This window comes from Mus musculus, chromosome 1, assembly GCF_000001635.26.
Source record: "Mus musculus strain C57BL/6J chromosome 1, GRCm38.p6 C57BL/6J".
Taxonomy (NCBI): Eukaryota; Metazoa; Chordata; class Mammalia; order Rodentia; family Muridae; genus Mus; species Mus musculus.
Window position 1 is genome coordinate 92,957,615 of NC_000067.6, and position 23,307 is coordinate 92,980,921.

A 23,307-nucleotide genomic window follows, 5' to 3' on the forward strand; every position below is an offset into this window, starting at 1 on the left:
TAATCTTTGCTTTTATTTTATTTCTAGGGGGTATTTGTGTTTGTGTAGGTGAGCATGTGCCACGCACACATGGTAGAGGGCAACCGTCAGGAATCAGTGCTGTGTCTCCCCCTTTTCTGAGGAAAATCCCTCTTGTTCCTTCATTGCATGCTCTGGGCTTGCTGACCCACGATGGTCTTCTGGGTATTCTTGTCTCCACCTTCTGTCTCTCATTGAAGTGCTAGGACTACTGATGTGTGCCAGTGCATTCGGCTTTTCCCGTGAGCTACAGGATAGAGCCCAGACCATCTTTAGAGCCTTGACAACTTTCATGGCAAATGTTCTTACCTGCTGAGCACTATCTCCTCTGCTTGTCTTTGCTTTTTAATTAGAGTGTTTATATGAGGCTATGTTTATGTAATTGCTGATATTATTTGGTTTGAAGCGACCATCTTTGTTTTCTGTTTATCTCATCTACCCCCTGTGCCCCACCCCATCTTGGGTTGCTGTTCCCTTGTTTTCTATTCCATTTATCTCCTATATCAGCTCATCTTATATTTTTGTTTTATTTTCAGTGATTATTGCAGGACTTATCACATGCATATTTACTTTATTGATGATTACTTAGAAGGAGTAAGAGTTAAGGAAAGAGGATGAAGAAGCAGACTCTCATATCTGGTGTAGGTAGGAGAGGTCACTCTGAATTGGCAAATTTTAGGGAAAATTGGCATTTGGGGTGGTAAGAGGGGTAGATGAGGAAGTCATCTAGACACAAACTGATTGTAAAGTACTTTGGAGGCATCTGACAGAAGACACCTGTTAGGCAGACCCCTGCATGGCCCGGCTTAAGCCGGAGTCCAGGCTGGTGGCAGTTTGGGGTCAGATCAATAGGAGCAAGAGAATCTACTAGGACAAGGAAAGGGTCAGGACCAAGATGGGCTCACAAGGAGGAGTGTGAGAGGAAAGGTCAGCGTAGGAGAAGACAAGATGACGTGTGTGCCATGGCTGCCACAGGGGAAGTGGCCTTTGTGGTAGTGTGGGCACCAGAGGGTTTCAGGGCAATGTACCAGAGAACCTTCAAGATCATTTTAAGTTCTAGACATAAATTTTCTGGTGGGTATTATCCAGAGTTTCACTCAAATAGTTATCAAAAAAGTCTCCAAAGTGAGGCCCTATTAACTTTGCTGGATGCCATTGCAGGAGAAGCAAGGTACTTCCTACCAGGCATGCACTGAGGGCGGGTGACCTGGGAGTCCACGGGGCCCCTAAGTACTGATGCTTCAGTGGGCCCAGGATGCAATCACAGTTCAGCACTGAGGGAGTTGAGGAAATGGACCTGAGAATAAAGATGAGGTTTTGTCTGCTTTTTATACAACCAGCCCAGCCTGCTCTACCACAAGTAGGCAAGAGACCATTTGGAAAAACCTTTATTGTGGCTTCATATCATAACACCAGGGGTTGGTAAATGGAAGAGAAGTCTCCAGGACTAACCCCAGAAAGCAGAAACAGTGGTGTATAATCTAGCCAGAAAAGGGGTGTGTTTATGTTACAGCCTTCACATCCACCATCACCACCCTACCAGTCATAAGCCTTGAATGTCTGCCAATCAGGAACAAACAAGAAAGGAAATTCTCCCTGAGCTCCTCCAGTGGAAAGAGGAGCAGAGTCACAGAGACAACAACCAAGGTTTTTTATGGCCAAAGTATAGTTGCCTAGAGTAATTCCTGGCTGCCGAAGTGGTCAGGACTGGAGCAAGTTTCCCAGAGTAGAAGCCATGGTTACAGTGGTGTTTGTAACTGACATTTCCTCAGAGCATCCATGATGGGCTCAGAGCAGCCATGCTGCCCTAATGCCTAATGGCAGCCCAGCCTGTCCTCAGAGAAGTGATTCCTTGGTTAACTCTAGGCAGGGTTTGGTTGGTTGGTTGGTTTACTGTGTTGAACCTAGAGCTTCTCACATGCTAGGAAAATATTCTTTCTCTGTGCTATCTCCATAGACGCCCATATGTCTTTACAATATAGACCTGGAATTAACACTTTTAACAGAGCCAGGATGGTGGTTCATGCCTGTAATTCTAGTAACTGGAAGGCTAAAGCAGGAGGATTGCAATGAGTTCAAGGCAGTCCTGGGCTATATTGTGAGTTCCAGGTCAGCCCGGGCTAGGTAGTGAAACTGTCAGAAGCAGCTGGGATGGAGACATAAGTCTATCTGGCACCTGCAGTATCCTGAGGAGTTCAGGGACTAAATGCAGGAAAACCAAACTATTAATTTTGATGCACAGAAGAACGTTAGGCTGAGCCAGTATCTAGTAGTGGAGCTTCCTAAAAATAGATGGACTCGGAAAGAAGATGCCTGAGAGCACAAGTATGGGCTTCTTAGAGAGCTGCAGTTTGTTCACCACAGTTTTAACATGGGTCTTGTAAAGCTCATGGTGAAGAGGACAAGAGATACAGAGGCTGGAGAGATGGCTCAGTGGTTAAGAGCACTGACTGCTCTTCCGAAGGTCCTGAGTTTAAATCCCAGCAACCACATGGTGGTTCACAACTGTCTGTAACAGGGTCTGATGCCCTCTTCTGGGGTGTTTGAAGACAGCTACAGTGTACTTACATATAATAAATAAATAAATCTTTTTAAAAAGGGAGAGAGATACAGACAGGATAGAGCAGACTCAAGTGTGACTACTCAAGAGAAAGTCATAGCATTAGCCGTACATACTGTTTTGGTGGCTTTCAGTGACATCTCAAAGGGTTGCTGAGTGGTTACTTGTCCTCCTTCCTAGTTTTCAATAAATGGGATAATATGGTTGATCAAAAGTCACCTTGCATGGGGTTACAAGATGGTGAAATATAAGCAGGAGCCGCAAGGGTTCAGGACACGTCCTTTCATTTGAAAGGGGACTTGTGGTGGCATTCCTAGAAAGTCACAGGGGAGGGAGGAGGGTTTTGCAGATAACTTACTATCTTAGAATTCTTGAAAGCCAGACTCTGGGCTGAGGGCTCCTTTTTCTTCTTGTGTTTACACTTTTGCTGTCTTTGTATCTTACCTCAAGATCTTGTCTCCAAAAATCCAAAGCAAAACAAAACAAAATCCATTTTCAATAGCACTTTGGGGTATCTGCCTGTGATGGTTTGTATATGCTCAGCCCAGGGAGTATCACTATCAGGAGGTGTGGCCCTGTTGGAGTAGGTGTGTCAGTGTGGGTGTGGGCTTTAAGACCCTCATCCCAGCTGCCTGGAAGTCAGTATTCTGCTAGCAGCCTTCAGATGAAGATGTAGAACTCTCAGCTCCTGCACCATGCCTGCCTGGATGTTGCCATGTTCGCACCTTGATAATGGACTGAACCTCTGAACCTGTAAGCCAGCCCCAGTTAAAGGGGCTTATAAGAGAGTTGCCTTGGTCATGGTGTCTGCACACAGCAGTAAGACCCTAACTAAGACACTGCCCCTTAGCTAAACACCTTTAGGATGAGTTTTGCTCCTATGATTTGTCTCTGGGTGCCCCCCACCCCCTTGTTTTCCTCCTCCACTTCCCATCAGCCCCCAGCTACCTGGGCTTCTCTATAGCTTGCATAACCTTGTGTGCACTACATGCCATTCCTTTTTCTGCCAAGAAGCCTGGCACTCTCTGTCCCCTATTACTCCCTTGGGGACTTGAGCTAGTGTCTGGCTTTCCTGGGCCATGGTTCTTCCCCACTTTGTAGATGGATTTGGGTCTATAAGCACAAAAGCAGGCACCCAAAAGGGCCACCCAGCCAGAGTCCTGAGGAGGCTTCTGTTCCCTAGGAGTTCTAGATCATGTCAAGTTGATAGTATTTGGGGGGAGGGTTGTTTTTGTTTTGTTTTGTTTTGACTCAGGGCTTCTCGATGTAGCCCAGACTGTCCTGTTTACCAGGCTGGCCTCAAACTTAGAAATCCACCTGCCTCTGCCCCCCCCTCCAAGTGCTGGGATTAAAAGTGTGCACCACTACTGCCCAGCATAGCCAAAATTAACTGTTATACTTAGGGACCCCACAAGTCCCCCATACCCATGCCAGTGAGGATCAAATTATGAGCAATATTACTGCTGTGCCTTCCACCTAAGATTATTTTAATCATTTCACCAATAAAAAACCGAGAATGAGAAAAAAAAAAAAAGGACTTCTAAAAAAATCTGTGAGCCTCATAATCGCTGCTGCCCTGGCTGGGTTGTAGCAAAGAAGAATCAGAGATCAATTCCCATCTTAAATTTAAAAGAGCAATTTCCATAGTTGAACCAGGACCAGAGGTGTTGGCTACAGGTCAGAGTCCTCTATGTGATCTTTCAGGGTGGATCCATAGGCTAGGGCAGCAGGTCCTCCGAGGAAAGATGCCTAAATGCACAGACCCCAGAAGGGGCTGCAGCCAGTGCACTGCAGTCTCTGTGGGGCAGGCTGTGCTCACTTCACGTCAGCTCTCTCTCTCTCTCTTAGCTCACTCCTCCTAGCCTCTCCTCTTTTCTGCTGTAATACTTAGTTCTTCTCTTCCTCCTCTAGGTCCATCCAAAAGGAAGGGCCTCTTGTCAGGTCCTTTAGCAGGGAGACTAGTCTCATCTTTATGTCAACTGGCTCTTGCTTGTGAGAGCAGTCCCCCTGCCTCCCAATACCCCTGCTGTTAATGATGTACCCAACTTACGCTCTCACAGCAAATAATACAATGCATTGTTATTTCTGAATTTAGGCGAAGACACTGGCCTCTGACAAGGATACCTCCTCTCTCTGCTGAGTGTGAGGAAACCCGATTGCCATGTTGTACAGTCGTCCACAATGTGCAGCTGCTGTGAGAGACTAGATGTTCAGGTGCTGAGGAGATCTTTGTATATAGACAAGGGGACCTTGAAGCTTCCTTATGTACCCAATAAGCCTGTTTGTTGTCTGTTACTCAAAATACCAGTGACTTAAGGGCATGAGGGAGCAAGACAATGGGTTCATTTGGAATGCCAGCAAACCAGAGAGATGCAGATTACCAACATCTTGCCCCAGGGCTGCAGATACTGCCTTATAAAGAGAGGCATGGGAGGTTACCAGGTGGGTGGACCCCAATTCAGTTACAGGTGCCTGCTGGTCTGATCTGCCACACTGGGAGGGGGTCTTTAAATCTATAAAAAGTCATTGATAAGAAAGTTACTAGTTCTAGTGACTGGGAACAGTCCATCCCGCCATTGATGGCGAGGTTAAGGAAATTGTCTTTTCTCCAAAGAACAGAAGGGTGGAGTATGACTACTTTCTCCGGGAGGACAAAGGGATATCAATTCTCTGGAGAAACATTTTAAACTCTTGGCTGGCTGAGTCTGCAGCAAAGATGGTGCAGTATCGTTATTTCTTTGCCTTAGGGGAAGTTGAGCAGCCTGTAAAGAAAGTGACCCAGATTGACAATCCTGTAGTGCAGGCAGCAGGAACCCTCCATGAAGAGCTTTCAGATGAGACCCAGAGGCCCTGGGTTGGTGGAGCCCTGACTCCTGACCCACAGAAACTGGGTGATAATATCTTTGTCATCTTCAACTGCTTGCTTTAAGGGTAATTTCTGTGAGAGTAGCGACATGAGTACTGTGAAAGACTCCAGGGTTGATGCTAGCTTCATCCAGAGCTTCATCACAGTCTGCAGAATGGGCACACTAATTCTCTTCTCCTTAGTTTGCTAGCCACCGTGTGTGTGTGCGTGTGTGTGTGTGTGTGTGTGTGTGTAAAGAAGTCCAGGAGCTATTTGGCCAGGTGATGCAGTTTGAGTGGGAGGGCAGGATAAGGGTGTGAATTTTCATTTTCATAGACTAGCTTTAAAAGTGAACTTCAGAAGTGAGTGATAGATTTTTAAAGGGTGATCACAGCTCCATGGATTTGAACTGGTTATGTTCCACTTCATTAAGTGCATTGATGCCCAAACCATCCCTTCTTTACCCAGAGCAGCAAATTCAGGGTCATGCCTGAGCCCCCCGTGAATATTGCCTTTGTCACATTTGTGGCCATTTGGTTTGCAAAAAGACCTTCCAGGCTCATCTTACACACTTTCCATCCTAGGCTGCCTTCTAGAAGTGTTTCTCTTGCTCCACAATAGATACAGTATTCAAAGACCACAAGGTGGACTTCAGAAGTTCTTGTCACTATTTGGTTAAGCCTTTGTGTCTAGGCTTTGTCCATGGTCAGAACTAAGATCTTGATTATTTGTAAGGCACTCCCGGTTCAAATTCAGATCAATACAGGGTCTACCTCACCCCATCCACAGTCACTCAACAGTACCCAGCTGTTCTATTATCTCCTCCTCAGACATAGAGCGCCCAGTGACAGTGCCATGTGCCAACCACAGTTGCTGAAACTAGTGCAGATTTGTGTAATGTTTTACAGGGTTTTTTTTGGAATATATTGATATATATGAAAAACAATTTTAAAATATTTGGGGGCCAGGCAGTGGTGGTCCATGCCTTTAATCCCAGCACTTGGGAGGCAGAGACAAGTGGATCTCTGAGTTCAAGGCTAGCCTGGTCTACAGAGTGAGTTCCAGGACAGCCAGGGCTACACAGAAAAACCCTGTCTTAAAACAAAACAAAATTTGGAAATGATTATTGAAAACAAGATTTTTGGGTCATTCTTTTTGCAAGCAGGTTGAAATGACTGAGCTTCGTGCTATCAGCTCATAATACAAGTCAACCAGCCTTGCTTTACTTTCACTGTTAAGGATTTTTTTTTTAATTCAGTTTTTTTGTAAGGCCAGGCATGGTAATAAACACCTTTAATCCTAACAGTCTGATAGATGCTAGTAGATCTATAAGTTCCAGGATGGCCTGGTTTACATAGCACCAGGTCAGCCAGAGCTACATAGTGAGATCCAGTCTCAAGAAGAAATAAAGCCAAACAAACAAACAAACTTCAAAAGCTACTGTATCCACATAAACAAGATAGAAAGTATCTGGGCATAGAGTCTTAGACCTGTAATTTCATCACACAGAGGCAAAGGATGGTGAGTTTTAGGCAAGCTGTCAGGGTTTCAACTGCTGTAATGAAACAATCATGGCGGAAAAGCAAGTTAGGGAGGAACGTTTCTGCTTGTGCTTCCAGATCGCTATTCATCATCGAAGGAAATCAAGACAAGAAGCAGGGCAGGAACCAGGAAGCAGGAGCTGATGCAGAGGCCATGGAGAATGCTACTTGCTGGCTTGCTTCCCCATGGCTTGCTCAACCTGCTTTCTTTCTTTTTTTAAAAATTACTTTTATATCTAAATTATATTTATTGTAACATTACCATCTTAAAATTTTAAATCTATTTAACTAGAGGAATCTATGAAAATTTATATATATCATTGCTCAGCAAGTAAACAATCCCTCATTATAATTATTTTACTAAACTTTACTATAATATCAAAATTGAGTATATTTTTCATTTTGTGCATAATTTGTTCATACTTTTTTTTATTATTGGGTATTTCATTTACATTTCCAATGCTATCCCAAAAGTCCCCCACACCCTCCCACACCCACTCCCCCACCCACCCACTCCAACCTCTTGGCCCCACCCTGGCGTTCCCCTGTACTGAGGCATATAAAGTCTGCACGACCAATGGGCCTCTCTTTCTACTGATGGCCGACCAGGCCATCTTCTGATACATATGCAGCTAGAGACATGAGCTCTGGGGGTGGGGGGGTACTGGTTAGTTCATATTGTTGTTCCACCTATAGGGTCGCAGATCCCCCCAGCTCCCTGGGTACTTCTTCCAGCTCCTCCATTGGGAGCCCTGTGATCCATCCAGTAGCTGACTGTGAGCATCCACTTCTGTGTTTGCTAGGCCCCGGCATAGTCTCACAAGAGACAGCTACATCTGGGTCCTTTCAATAAAATCTTGCTAGTGTATGCAATGGTGTCAGAGTTTGGAAGCTGATTATGGGATGGATCCCCGGGTATGGCAGCCTCTAGATGGACCATCCTTTCGTCTCAGCTCCAAACTCTGTCTCTGTAGCTCCTTCCATGGGTACCTTGCTCCCAATTCCAAAAGGGGCAAAGCATCCACACCTTGGTCTTCCTTCTTCCTGAGCTTCATGTGTTTTGCAAATTGTATCTTATATCTTGGGTATTCTAAGTTTCTGGGTTAATAGCCAAATTATCAGTGAGTGCATATCATGTGAGTTATTTTGTGATTGAGTTACCTCACTCAGGATGATGCCCTCCAGGTCCATCCATTTGCCTAGGAATTTCATAAATTCATTCTTTTTAATAGCTGAGTAGTACTCCATTGTGTAAATGTACCACATTTTCTGTATCCATTCCTCTGTTGAGGGGCATCTGGGTTCTTTCCTGCTTCTGGCTATTATAAATAAGACTGCTATGAATATAGAGGAGCATGTGTCCTTCTTACCGGTTGGAACATCTACTGGATATATGCACAGGAGAGGTATTGCGGGATCCTCCAGTAGTACTATGTCCAATTTTTGAGGAACCACCAGACTGATTTCCAGAGTGGTTGTACAAGCTTGCAATCCCACGAACAATGGAGGAGTGTTCTTCTTTCCCCACATCCTCGCCAGCATCTGTTGTCACCTGAATTTTTTATCTTAGCCATTCTGACTGGTATGAGGTGGAATCTCAGGGTTGTTTTGATTTGCATTTCCCTGATGATTAAGGATGCTGAACATTTTTTCAGGTGCTTCTCAGCCATTCAGTATTCCTCAGGTGAGAATTCTTTATTTAGCTCTGAGCCCCATTTTTTAATGGGGTTATTTGATTTTCTGGAGTCCACCTTCTTGAGTTCTTTATATATATATTGGATATTAGTCCCCTATCTGATTTAGGATAGGTAAAGATCCTTTCCCAATCTGTTGGTGGCCTTTTTGTCTTATTGAGGGTGTCTTTTGCCTTACAGAAGCTTTGCAATTTTATGAGGTCCCATTTGTCGATTCTTGATCTTACAGCACAAAACATTGCTGTTCTATTCAGGAATTTTTCCCCTGTGCCCATATCTTCGAGGCTTTTCCCTACTTTCTCCTCTATAAGTTTCAGTGTCTCTGGTTTTATGTGGAGTTCCTTAATCCACTTAGATTTGACCTTTATACAAGGAGATAGGAATGGACCAATTCGAATTCTTCTACATGATAACTTTCAGTTGTGCCAGCACCATTTGTTAAAAATCCTGTCTTTTTTCCACTGGATGGTTATTAGCTCCCTTGTCAAAGATCAAGTGACCATAAGTGTGTGGGTTCATCTCTGGGTCTTCAATTCTATTCCATTGGTCTACTTGTCTGTCACTATACCAGTACCATGCAGTTTTTTTTTTTTTTTATCGCAATTGCTCTGTAGTATAGCTTTAGGTCAGGCATGGTGATTCCACCAGAGGTTCTTTTATCCTTGAGAAGAGTTTTTGCTATCCTAGGTTTTTTGTTATTCCAGATGAATTTGCAGATTGCCCTTTCCAATTTGCTGAAGAATTGAGTTGGAAATTTGATGGGGATTGCATTGAATCTATAGATTGCTTTTGGCAAGATAGCCATTTTTACAATGTTGATCCTGCCAATCCATGAGCATGGGAGATCTTTCCATCTTCTGAGATCTTCTTTAATTTCTTTCTTTAGAGACTCAAAGTTCTTATCATACAGATCTTTCACTTCCTTAGTTAGAGTCATGCCAAGGTATTTTATATTATTTGTGACTATTGAGAAGGGTGTTGTTTCCCTAATTTCTTTCTCAGCCTGTTTATTCTTTGTGTAGAGAAAGGCCATTGACTTGTTTGAGTTAATTTTATATCCAGATACTTCATTGAACCTGTTTATCAGGTTTAGGAGTTCTCTGGTGGAATATTTTAGGGTCACTTATATATACTATCATATCATCTGCAAAAAGTGATATTTTGACTTCTTCCTTTCCAATTTGTATCCCCTTGATCTCCTTTTGTTGTCGAATTGCTCTGTCTAGGACTTCAAGTACAATGTTGAATAGGTAGGGAGAAAGTGGGCAGCTTTGTCTAGTCCATGATTTTAGTGGGATTGCTTCCAGCTTCTCACCTTTTACTTTGATGTTGGCTACTGGTTTGCTGTAGATTGCTTTTATCATGTTTAGGTATGGGCCTTGAATTCCTGATCTTTCCAAGACTTTTTATCACGAATGGGTGTTGGATTTTGTCAAATGCTTTCTCTGAATCTAACAAGATGATCATGTGGTTTTTGTCTTTGAGTTTGTTTATATAATGGATTACATTGATGGATTTCCGTATATTAAACCATCCCTGCATCCCTGGAATGAAACCTACTTGGTCAGGATGGATGATTGTTTTGATGTGTTCTTGGATTCAGTTATCGAGAATTTTATTGAGTATTTTTGCATCGATATTCATAAGGGAAATTGGTCTGAAGTTCTCTATCTTTGTTGGGTCTTTCTGTGGTTTAGGTATCAGAGAAATTGTAGCTTCATAGAATGAGTTGGGTAGAGTACATTCTGCTTCTATTTTGTGGAATAGTTTGTGAAGAACTGGAATTAAATCTTCTTTGAAGGTCTGATAGAACTCTGCACTAAACCCATCTGGTCCTGGGCTTTTTTTGGTTGGGAGACTATTAATGACTGCTTCTATTTCTTTAGGGGATATAGGACTGTTTAGATCATTAACCTGATCCTGATTTAACTTTGGTACCTGGTATCTGTCTAGAAATTTGTCCATTTCATCCAGGTTCTCCAGTTTTGTTGAGTATAGCCTTTTGTAGAAGGATCTGATGGTGTTTTGGATTTCTTCAGGATCTGTTGTTATATCTCACTTTTCATTTCTGATTTTGTTAATTAGGATGTTGTCCCTGTGCCCTCTAGTGAGTCTAGCTAAGGGTTTATCTATCTCGTTGATTTTCTCAAAGAACCAACTCCTCGTTTGGTTAATTCTTTGAATAGTTCTTCTTGTTTCCACTTGGTTGATTTCGTCCCTGAGTTTAATTATTTCCTGCCAGTCTACTCCTCTTGGGTGAATTTGCTCCCTTTTGTTCTAGAGCTTTTATGTGTGTTGTCAAGCTGCTAGTGTGTGCTCTCTCTAGCTTCTTTTTGGAGGCACTCAGAGCTATGAGTTTTCCTCTTAGAAATGCTTTCATTGTGTCCCATAAGTTTGGGTATGTTGTGGCTTCATTTTCATTAAACTCTAAAAAGTCCTTAATTTCTTTCTTTATTCCTTCCTTGACCAAGGTATCATTGAGAAGAGTGTTGTTCAGTTTCCATGTGAATGTTGGCTTTCTATTATTTATGTTGTTATTGAAGATCAGCCTTAGTCCGTGGTGATCTGATAGGATGCATGGGACAATTTCAGTATTTTTGTATCTATTGAGGTCTGTTTTGTGACCAATTATATGGTCAATTTTGGAGAAGGTACCATGAGGTGCTGAGAAGGTATATCCTTTGTTTTAGGATAAAATGTTCTGTAGATATCTGTTAGATCCATTTGTTTCATAACTTCTGTTAGTTTCACTGTGTCCCTGTTTAGTTTCTGTTTCCATGATCTGTCCATTGATGAAAGTGGTGTGTTGAAGTCCCCCACTATTATTGTGTGAGGTGCAATGTGTGCTTTGAGCTTTACTAAAGTTTCTTTAATGAATGTGGCTGCCCTTGTATTTGGAGCATAGATATTCAGAATTGAGAGTTCCTCTTGGAAGATTTTACTTTTGATGAGTATAAAGTGCCCCTCCTTGTCTTTTTTAATGACTTTGGGTTGGAAGTAGATTTTATTAGATATTAGAATGGCTACTCCAGCTTGTTTCTTCAGACCATTTGCTTGGAAAATTGTTTTCCAGCCTTTCATTCTGAGGTAGTGTCTGTCTTTTTCCCTGAGATGGGTTTCCTGTAAGCAGCAGAATGTTGGGTCCTGTTTGTGTATCCAGTCTGTTAGTCTATGGTTTTTATTGGGGAGTTGAGTCCATTGATATTAAGAGATATTAAGGAAAAGTAATTGTTGCTTCCTATTATTTTTGTTGTTAAAGTTGGCATTCTGTTCTTGTGACTGTCTTTTTTTTTAGGTTTGTTGAAGGATTACTTTCTTGCTTTTTCTACTGCGTGGTTTCCATCCTTGAATTGGTTTTTTTTCTGTTATTATCCTTTGAAGGGCTGGATTCATGGAAAGATAATGTGTGAATTTGATTTTGTCGTGGAATACTTTGGTTTCTCTATCTATGGTAATTGAAAGTGTGGCTGGGTATAGTAGCCTGGGCTGGCATTTGTGTTCTCTTAGTGTTTGTATAAGTCCTGGATCTTCTGGCCTTCATAGTCTCTGGTGAAAAATCTGGTGTAATTCTGATAGGCCTGCCTTTATATGTTACTTGACCTTTTTCCCTTACTGCTTTTAATATTCTCTCTTTATTTAGTGCATTTGTTGTTCTGATTATTATGTGTCAGGAGGAATTTCTTTTCTGGTCCAGTCTATTTGGAGTTCTGTAGGCTTCTTGTATGTTCATGGGCATGTCTTTCTTTAGGTTTGGGAAGTTTTCTTCTATAATTTTGTTGAAGATATTTGCTGGCCCTTTAAGTTGAAAATCTTCATTCTCATCTACTCCTATTATCCGTAGGTTTGGTCTTCTCATTGTGTCCTGGATTTCCTGGATGTTTTGAGTTAGGATCTTTTTGCATTTTGCATTGTCTTTGATTGTTGTGCCGATGTTCTCTATGGAATCTTCTGCACCTGGGATTCTCTCTTCCATCTCTTGTATTCTGTTGCTGATGCTCGCATCTATGGTTCCAGATTTCTTTCCTAGGGTTTCTATCTCCAGCGTTGCCTCATTTTAGGTTTTCTTTATTGTGTCCACTTCCCTTTTTAGGTCTAGTATGGTTTTGTTCATTTCCATCACCTGTTTGGATGTGTTTTCCTCTTTTTCTTTAAGGACTTGTAACTCTTTAGCAGTGTTCTCCTGTATTTCTTTAAGTGAGTTATTAAAGTCCTTGATGTCCTCTACCATCATCATGAGATATGCCTTTAAATCTGGGTCTAGCGTTTCGGGTGTGTTGGGGTACCCAGGACTGGCTGAGGTGGGAGTGCTGGGTCCTGATGATGGTGAATTGTCTTGGTTTCTGTTAGTAAGATTCTTACATCTGCCTTTCGCCATCTGGTAATCTCTGGAGTCAGTTGTTATAGTTGTCTCTGGTTAGAGCTTGTTTCTTTTATGATTCTGTTAGCCTCTACCAGCAGACCTGGGAGACTAGCTCTCTCCTGAGTTTCAGTTGTTAGAGCACTCTCTGCAGGCAAGCTCTCCTCTTGCAGAGAAGGTGCACAGATATCTGTTGATCGGATTTGCCTCCTGGCAGAAGATGAAGGCCTGAAATAGGGCCTGTCCCAGAAGCTGTTAGCTTCTGTAGTCCACACTCACCTGTGCAGACTCGTCTTGGCAGGATCCGGGAAGGAAGATGGCTCCCACTGATGCTCAGGCAAAGCCCTCCCGGGTGGGGTGGACACCTCTCCTCTGGCAGGGAGGTGCCCGGATGTCTGGAGCCTGTGCAGACTAGTCTTGGCAGCATCAGGGAACCAAGATGTCTCTGGCAGATGCTCTGGCAATGGCCTCCCGGTCAGCCTGCTTTCTTAGAGAACCCAGGTGCCCAGGGATGGCACCACCCAGAGTGGGCTGAGCCCTCCCCCACCAATCAGTAATTAAGAAAATGCCCTACAGCTGGATCTGATGGAAGCATTTTCTCAGTTGAAGTTTTCTCCTTTTAGATAACTCTAGCTTGTATCAAGTTGACATAAGACCAGTCAGCACTCTGGCCTCCATTTTACAGTGACATTCTGTCTTTTAAAAATTAAAAAAGAAAAAGGATAATCATTAAAAGAATATAAACTGTCTGGGTCTTATATCAAAGACATGTTTTCTCAGGCTCACCTAGAGGCTGATACCAGAAGGTCACAAGTTCAAGACCCATCTGGGATACAGAGTGAGTTTAGAACCAGCCTTGGAAATTTAATAAGATCCTGTATAAAAGTAAAAGGTGAAAAGAAGGCCATAATGTTCCAGTACACCCCCTCAACCCCACCACCACATGCGTGCCCACGCGCACACACACACATACACACAGGCACACACACACACTTGCTTAGAAAGATTTTGTTGTTGTTTTGTTTTGTTTTGTTTATCAAGACATGGTTTCTCTGTGTAGCCCTGGCTGTCCTGGGACCATGTTGACGAGGCTGGTCTTGAACTCAAGAGATCTTCCTCCTGCCTCTGTCTCCTAAGTGCTGGGATTAAAGGCATGCACAACAACTGCCTGGCTTAAAAATAGATTGTAGACACAGAATACCCTCTTGCTTCTTACAGCTCTGCAGTGCTCCATGGTGCCAGCATCCTTCCTTCAAATCATAGCCTTGCAGATTGACATGTGAGGTTAAGTGCTGTTACCATTCTGCAGATCTGCACTGCATTGCTGACCTTGAAGCATCCGCTCACCACTTTCTCACTGTTGATGGTAGATTACTAGATATGAGGTTATTGGGTCAGATAATAAATACAGCTCTCGTTGTGCTTGCCGTGTAATGTCCTAGGGATGAGTGAGTCACGCCAGAGGAAGTCACTCTGAGATCATCATCAGACTTTTGGACATGTACCCATTTGCTGGAGGGGTCATGGTGCTGTAGAGAGCTGAATTTGTGCCTGTCCTTTCTTGGTCATGCTGAATAACTTTTTCCTATCTCTAACCTTCCATGCACATACGTTCTTCTGCTTCACTGTCTACCGTCAGCAGCATCTTGCTCAATCTCAGAGGAAGTGGCTCAGAGGGCTGGTGGCCCTGGGGTATCGGGAAGGGTGCTGTGAGAACTCTCAGCTCTGGGTTTCTAAGAGGGCTGCCTCAGTGTGTCTAGGGTACCAATTAAGCCAACTCCTGGCCCACCCAAGACATAGTACCTTATTCTGCCCAAGCAGAAGGCTGGTGTCCTGATGGAGAGATAGGAAAACCCCTCACTGAGAGACTGGCCCCACTTGCCCAGTGTAAGCTTATGGGTGTGACCATTTCACTTGGAGCAGAGTAAGATGTTCACTACACACAACTTTCATAAGCTGGCTTTTTTTTTTTTTTTTTTTTTTTTTTTTTTTTTTTTTTTTTTTGAGAAAGCATTTCTCTGTGGAGCCCTGGCTGTTCTGGAACTAGCTCTGTAGACCAGGCTGGCCTTGAATTCACAGAGATCCTGCCTCTGTCTCCCAAGTGCTGGGATTAAAGGCATTTATTTGCCACTACTGCCTGGCATGAGCTGACATTTTTGTCCTTTCAGATTTTTTTAGTTTGAGGTCTCTGCCACAGTTCAGGACCTGTGAGCATTTATTTTTCCAGAAGCCTGTCAAGGCTCTGGATTAGGGGTGGGAGTGGGGTAGCTAGAGGGGCCCTCAGATTAGAGGTAGATTGACTGAAGGAGATTCTGCTAGAAAGGTATAGTGTTCTTGAAACCCCCTTGAGGCTGGGGAAGGCAGCTGGTGACTGGAGTGCTGTGGAGGGAGACAGCATTGCCAGTAGGGCTTGGCATGAGGCCAGAAGCCAGCCTTCTAGTCAAGAAAGGGGAAGGAGAGCAGAGAGTGTGGGTGAGCAATCTGAGGGCAGTAAAGGGCAATGAGGCCCTGACAAGGCAGGAACTGTGGAGTGGGCAGCACTCAAGTTCTCATCCCACTGTCTCCCACGGGGTTCCACAGAGGTATGGGGCAGTGCTGAAACTGAGCAGCACTTTGAGAAGGCCCACCTGGAGTAGAAGAGTGCTGCCTGAGGTGAGTGAACCACCCCCTACCTCTGTGAGCAAGGTTTCTCTCAGAGGGTAATTATACTTCTGTTGTCTTTAGGGCCCCCATTGACCTAAGCCATCTGTGGGCACAGAGAGACGAGTGGGTGCGAGTTTCCTAGAAGGAAGGGTAATATCCATGCATCTCTCAGGACACATTTGCTACTGGAGGTGGGCACTGGCCTCCTACAGAAAAGGGATGAGTGGGTCAGGAAGAGTGGCTGTTACTGCTACTACTCAGCACCTCCTCACAATGGAGAGCCCTTCAGGGCTAAGAACCCTGGCAGCTCTCCTCAGGACCCTCTCAGGATGTCCACAGAACCCTCTTAAGACTGCTTCAGCATCCTGTCAGACCTTATTGGTGTCCCCTTAGGGCCTCCTCAGGACCCATCTAGAACTCTCCTCAGATTCCCTCAGAATCTCTTCAGGACTCTTTCAGATGTCTCCAGAAGCCTTTTATATTGATCCCCTCATCACTCTCTTAAAGCTCCCTTGAATCAATCCCTTTAGCTTTCGTCAGGGCTCTCTAAGGGCCCCATTCAATACTTGAGGATTCTTCCATGTCTCTTGACCATCCTATAGTAGCTTCTTCCATCAGAGCTCCCAACCACGGTCTGTGCAAGTTTCACCAGCAGAGGACCATAGAGCTAGCATGGCCAGAGGCCAGAGTTGCCCACTGAAGGAATGGACTTGTGCATCAGATCTACATGCTGTTTAAGACAGAAGAGAGGCCAGGAAGATGAAGCCATGATGTGGGCAAAGCCATTCAGACAAAGCAGGGCTGCAGTAATTGTGTGGGGGAATATGCTTAACCAGTTACAGGAGGAGAGAGAAGCCAGGCGTCTGGGAGCAGAGTCCTGAAAGAGCTTTCAGAGAGGAGAGGCAGCCAAGGAGCAGCAGAGCTGGAGCTGTCCAAGGGAGAGTGAGGACCTCTGAGTGGAAGGATGTGCCTTCATTTCAGGAAGCCTGGGCATCGTCAGAGAGCCAAGGACTTCACCAGAGGCTGTAGACTCCCGGGCTCTCAGATAGGACTGACTTCAAAGAGCTTAACCTCAGTGCTTTTCCTGAAACTAAGTTGACTTCTTCTTATTGCCTTTGCCACATTTTTGTTGAAATGGTCATTTTAAATCAGTTTGAGTGGAAAGTACAAGCACAATTGTGTGGCATGACAGGCAACTAAGAGGGTGAGTGAATCCAGGCCTAGCCAGGCCTGCTCTCTCTGTTCCATGCTCGCACCTTTGTCTTCAGCCATAGCTCTGTGGAAGACATGTATAGATATGTGATTGTGTGAGTGGGCAGCACAGATCTCAGAGGCCATAGGGTGTTTTTTTAAGAATATATACAGAAATTGGCTACTGCCTGATCCATCCCCTTTGGTCACCTCACACTCAGAGGAGGCTTGGGCCTCCCCTGCCACTCACAACTTAAATCACTTTCAGGGGTGGAAGTTCTTGCTGCCATAACAGGAAGTTGGAGGAACCTGAGGGGGGGGTGCTTGTTTGTTCAGAAAGGCCAAGAGAGTTGGGGTGCAGCCATCGAGGGGTTATATGGGGCAAGTGTCAGAGTGAAGGGACCCCACAACAAAGTTACAGGCCTTGTGGTGTCATCTCCCTCAACTGCCTGACTACTCTGTCTGTTTAAACAACGGATGGACTTTGCTATTCACAGACCGTCTCATGGCTAGCTGCACAGTCATTCCTTTATTCATGCAAACTTAGGGAAATTCTCAAATACACAGAAAAGCCGAGAGAAGGGGTAGGACAGAGCCAACAGTGTCCTAGTCATCCATCTATCCGCCACTGGGTCACCTCTGTCAAATCTGCTTAAGGAAGACCCTACTTCCTGCAGCCTTAGTCTACCAGGGACATTCAGGAGAGTTCCAGATCCTACCACCTCCATCAGACATTTGAGTTCATATTGCCAGTAGATGAGAGGTTTTTGGTTTTGGGTTTTTTTTGTTTGTTTTGTTTTGTTTTTTTTTAGTTTTTGAGACAGGGTTTCTCTGTCAAGACCACTTCCCTTCACTTGTGGACTTCCTCCACAAGTCCCAGCCCCACTTCACAGGACGGCAAGGTGCCAGAAATAGTAACACCCTTGAGCTGCACTTAAACTGAAGTCCCTCCCCATCTCAGGACCCCAAGTTCTCCAACTCCTCAGTAAGTATAGCCCTGTATAGCCCTGGCTGTCCTGGAACTCACTCTGTAGACCAGGCTGGCCTAGAACTCAGAAATCCGCCTGCCTCTTCCTCCCAAGTGCTGGGATTAAAGGTGTGCGCCGTCACCGCCCAGCCAGATGAGAGTTTTGTAAGAATTAATTTCTAGACAAAAAGTCTGGCCCATAGCATACAGCTGCCGGACAAGGCCTCAGAGACAATGACAGGGACAGTAGCTTTTCCCAGGTTCTGGGGTTGGAGGTGAGAGCCCCGGCCTGGTGATTAACTATACCTTGTCAGGATCACCTTGCAGAGGAGGCAAAGGCACACACTCAAAGAGGACAGCAAGGGCGCTAGAAACACCCAGGAGAAAAAGAATGTGGCATGGGGAATGTCCAGCTGGAGAGAAAGTAGAGAGCAGAGAATAGAGGGTCCATTGAAGCTGAGCCCTGTGGAGGAAGGGCTGCTGGGTCCAAGGTGGGAGGAGATGGATGGAGTAAGGGTTTTCCCCGGGTTGTCTCACAGCCACTTCCTGGGAAAGATACTTGGTTGTATTGGGGGGGTGGGGTGGGGGCAGACAACAGAAGGCTTCCAGGTGGGATCCTACTGAGGAGGTGGAGAGCTTGGGGTCTTGAGATGGGGAGGGACTTCAGTTCAAGTGGAGCTCAAGGGTGTTACCATTTCTGGCACCTTGTCATCCTGTGAAGTGGGGCTGGGACTTGTGGAGAGAAGGGAAGCGGTCTTGACAGGCCGAGGACTGGTGTTGCAAGGACCTGGCGGGAGAGTGGAATGGGAACAGATCCCTGCGGGAGAGGCAGATCCCTGCAGGGCCAATGGCTGAGGGAGTCTCACACCTCCAGCTGTTATACTTCCACTCTGTGCCAACCACTGGTAGAGTCTGGTAGAGTCCTTGATCCTATCAGCAAAATAACATTAGAAGCAGGGGTCAAGTCTTTGCTGGCTTTGAGGCAGCTGGTGGGGGGGAGGGGTGTTCCCGGGGAAGCTGTCACTTCAAGACCTGGTTCCCTGAAGAGAGAACTGAAAATACCAGTATAGAGCTGGGAGCTAGGTCACATCCCCTCTGCCAGCCCTACCTTGCACAGCTGCAGTCGGGGACACAAAGGACCCTGCCTTTTGATCCTGTCTCCGGAGTTGGGTCATTTGTGTGTGGTCACATGGCCACAACCTGGGGCATAGCACTTACGAGGCCCTAAAACAAATAGACTTCAAGAAAAGCAAAACCAGTGCTGTAGGGATTGTCTTAGTAAGACAAATGCAAGCAGTTTAGACAGAGACAGGGTCGCCCTTGGTGTTCCCTTTGCCTTAGGCACCCTAGGGAGGTGGATGGAAGGGTAAGGCTCTATCCAACCTCACACTCAGGCACTGGAGGTGGCCACAGTACCCTGAATCCTCAAGGGGAGGGCACGGCTTGCCAACTGCCTGCAGGCCTGAGCACCTGTCTTAGTCAGTGTCCTTTTGTTGTGAAGAGACACCATGACCACAGCAAATCTTAGAAAAGGAAGTGTTTCAGTGGGGCTTGCTTACAGTTTCATTACATTACTTGCCTACAGTCCATTAGCATGGCTTTGGAGCAGTGTCTGAGAGCTACATCCTGACCCACAGGCCAACACAGAGAGAGAGAGGCGGGGAGAGGGGAGGAGAGAGGGAGAAGGAGAGAGAGAGAGAGAGAGAGAGAGAGAAGAGGGGGGAGAGGGGAAAGAGGGAGAGAGGTAGGAAGAGGGAGAGGGGAAAGAGGGAGAGAGGTGGGAAGAGCGAGAGGGGGAGAGGGAGAGAGGGGAGGAGAGGGAGGAGAAGGAGGAGAGGGAGGAGAAGGAGGAGAGGGAGAGAGGGAGAGGGGAGAGGGAGAGGGAGGAGAAGGGGAGAGGGAGAGGTAGAAGAGGGAAAGAGACTGGGCCTGGTGTGGGTTTAGCAGGTTCAGCATGGGAGAAGAAGGTGAGGACTGAAGGGGGCTGGGGCAGGCAGGCCTCAGGGAGAGAGTGCTACCTGGAAGCTGAGGCTGTTAGAGGCAAGAGACAGCAGTTGGCCTGCAGAAGCCTGCAGATATGGTTCTGAGGCTGCCTAGCAGAGAGACTGTAGATTTGACATGGACCCTGAAACCTGACTAGCAATAACCAGGTCTCTGGGATCTAAATCCTCTGAGAAAAGGGCTAGGCAGCCCCATGGGACAGCTTAGATCTGTCCTGAGTACCTGAGTCCCCTGCAGAGCCTAGTGTAGAGTACAAGTGGAGGCTTGGTTGGGTGTGGAGGCAGGACTGAGGGCAGCTTGTGCCCTGTGCAAAAGAAGATGGTGACTCCGAGCCCAGCTTGAACTCCACACATTGAGTGCCTTCCTGAAATATATAGCCTTCTAGGTCACTAGGCTACTGTAGGGGAGAAGCCCAGTGGGGAGGGGAGAAAGGTCCTGATGTTGCTAGTTGCCATCCCAACTATCTAGCCAGAGGGAAGAATCCCCTGGAGCGATACCCTGCCCTGTGAGCCAGTCCACATGATGGTAGGGACCACGCCTCTACTCAGTAGTACCTTCTACTGACCCACAGGGCAGATGCTGAGGCCAGAGTGTGAGGTGGGGAGAGAGTAAGGATGGAAACCTGGTCCAGTACCTAGGCAGGAAACATTTTGGGAAGCACCGTGGCTGCAGGTGGGAACCTTCACAGCAGGCTGTGTGCCCACCGTGGGACAGGCCTGGAAAGGTAGTCAACCACATCAGCTGTGCCTGTGGAGGCCACAGTGAAAGAGAGTAGGTGGGGCCAAACTAGGGCTTCCCTTTGGCCAGGGAGCTCAGCTGGAGATACAGGGGACTAGGGTGTTGGTCCCAAACTTGCCACCAACTGTGACACTCTAACCAATAAATTCCCTCTCAGGATCTGTTTCCACCTGGGAAAAGAAAAGGGGGAAGGGCAGGAGTGAAGCTCTCTCTAGCTCCTCACTGTCTTTGAAGGCAGGAAGACTATCTATTATTTATGGTCAGATGCTACGGAGCTTATACGGGAAAGGGCGGCTGGGCTGGGAAGGTAATCTGCAGAAGGGTGGCCTGTGGCCCCAGGAAAGACCCCTGGGCTCTGAGTGAAGTATTTGGGGCAAAGACTGCCTACCAAGGCCCACAGGCGTAAGGCAATATTCTGTACGAAGACAATGAGCCCTGGAAAGGCTTTTGAGTCGCTGGGTTTGGCTACTAGGTCAGGAGTGGCTTGGGTGGATTTGTCTGTGGGCTGGTTGAGCCAGGCCAGCCTCTGCCCTATCCACACATGCTGACTGAGTCATCTGTCGGGGAGGAATGTGGGACGTGACTGTAGAGCACATACATCTTCAGGAGCATGGAAGAGAGGGAATCTTGCTGCCTCCGACCAGGGAGCACGGTGCCATTTTGTGACCACATATACTGTGGGACCTGCCCAGTGGTGCTAAGAATGAAAAGAGCCAAGGAAGAGGAAGCATCCAAGGGCGGGGCTGAGCTGCCTGGTTAGACGGTTCACTCTTTGTTTCCAGAGCAAATGCATTCTTTGCCGCTTCTCTGTAGGTGTCAGCCAAGGTGGCAGGTTCCAGCTTCCCTTCCAGAAATCCCCACCTTTCAGCACAGCCTCAGGGCTGGGGAAAACAGTGCAGGCGGTGGGGGTGGGGAGCTGCCGCCTCCCCTTTGCTGTCGTCAATAAGCCCAACAGTCGCTCCACTTACAGGCGGGCTTAAGTGGCTGGCCGTCCTCAGCCCCGGGGAGAACAGGTGGATGCCTTCATGTAGTTGGGGCTTCTACACGGGCCAGACCTACATGAGATGTATCACTTGATGCTGGGCTGGAGGCTATCAGCTGAATGAGGCTGGACTGGGGTCCGTCAGATGAGGTAAGGCTGGAGCTAGGCTGAGCCAGGGTCTGTCAGATGCGGGTGGGGGTGTAGAGATGTAGGGTGAGGTGGGGCTGGATTGGGGTTGGTCAGATGGGTGGGGCTGAGCTACGGCCTGCCAGATGGGGGCTATGTCACATAGGTGATGGCAGATGGGTATGCTTGAGCACAGCTGGGACTGGGCTGGGGACTTGGATCCTCAGAGAGTGCTTCCTGGGGGGAGTGGTCAGAAGTATTTGCTCAGGACCAGTGCAGCTATTCTCCTTAGGGGTTGAGGTGGGGCGGGGATGATATAAATGGCTAGTACAAAGTAACTCAGGATGTTTCTAGGCCTTGGTGCTGACCTCATCAGAGACTTCAAAGTCTGCTCTGTGCAAGTGGTGTCTTGCACTCCAGAGCTAGAATAGAAAACAAGTGTGTGTGCCTTTGAGAGGAGCAGCAAGTCCCCAGCCGCAGGCCTGCTATAGGACTCAGGGTGTTTCTGTAGCGGTCTGTGGTTCCAGAGCCTCTGCAGTATCCTACTGACAGTGCCTTATTCTTGCCCTCATATCTCAGGCAGTGGGCGGGGGCCCCAGGCCTGATGATAAACAGAGAAGCGCTCAGGGACCTGTGGGTCCCTGTCCGGATGTCGGGGTGACCAAGGGATGGGCTCAGGCTTTCTATCAGCCTCTGCAGACCTCTTTGGATGGTCAGTGCCGAATCCATAGAGCAGCCGTCTGTGTGCCCTATCCATAAGGCCCACAGAGGTAAAGGGCCTGCACCGTGCACAACTGGCTCCCCTCCCCGTGTCAGCCCCATATTTTACACCGGGTAGGAAGTTACTAGCCTAAAAGTACCATTTCCCCAGCCCAGCATCCACTGGCAGCTTCTCTAAACTGAACGGTGAGCATCCCTGCATGGGCTGCATGATGGATGTCTGTGCCTGTTGAGGGCAACCCACCTGCACCTCTGAGGCAGTTGGGAGTGTCCTGGCTATGGTCCCTGTGCTATACTGAGTCAAGGCCAGGATGTGCTGTCTGTAGCTGGGCCCTGGGACTTGAAATCCTGAACTGTGTGGGGAAGTGTCCTGAAGGACCAGGGTTCCCAGAGTAGGATGTTTCTTCCAAGCTGTCTGTGCACCTTAACCTGCTGGGATGTTTGAATCCTCCTTCCTTAGAGTTCTGTGTTGTCTTTTAAGCAGACAGAGGTTTTGACCTGACCCTACAAAATACTGGGCCATTTGAGTCTAACCTGAAAGTTTCAAGCTTGTGTATGTAATAGGAAGCCACATCTAGCTATGTGGGACAACGGACATTAAAGAGGGGCCACGAAGAGGCCCCTATACAGGCTTCTTATCATTGAGAGTCCAGGCTGCCCCTTGCAAGCCCAGAGGCAGGAGTAAGACTGTGTGAGTAGTGTAGGTTTTCAGGTGCAGAGGCCTCAGGTGGGAGCCACGATGCTAACAGCATCCCCATAGGCATCCCAGGAGCCATTCTGCCCAACTCCCAGATGCTCCTATTGGATACTGAACAAATTCCAGGGACCCGTTCTTCAGGAGGCTACACAGGATGCTTCTGGGTGGGTGTATCAGAGAATGCAGGGCAGCATGTTCGCAGTCGGTGTCAGGGGCTCCGAGGAAGT

General features: G+C 46.6%; 1 protein-coding gene across 7 annotated transcripts in view; it reads left to right on the plus strand.

The window, feature by feature from the left end:
- The window catches only part of Gpr35 (G protein-coupled receptor 35), a 38,340-nt gene that overhangs the window by 9,563 nt on the left and 5,470 nt on the right, over window positions 1-23,307 (plus strand). Inside the window, exon 1 of one of the 7 annotated variants that reach the window (XM_006529777.3) lies at window positions 4,717-4,792. The exons of 3 other annotated variants lie outside the window; for them this stretch is intronic. In XM_006529777.3, the coding sequence (XP_006529840.1) occupies window positions 4,785-4,792 (8 nt within the window). In that variant the 5' untranslated portion in view covers window positions 4,717-4,784. Of the gene's footprint in view, window positions 1-4,716; window positions 4,793-15,504; window positions 15,668-17,732; window positions 17,835-21,288; window positions 21,688-23,307 lie in introns of those variants that run through there. 3 more of the 7 variants (NM_001104529.1, NM_001271766.1, NM_022320.4) reach the window with 3 other exon arrangements.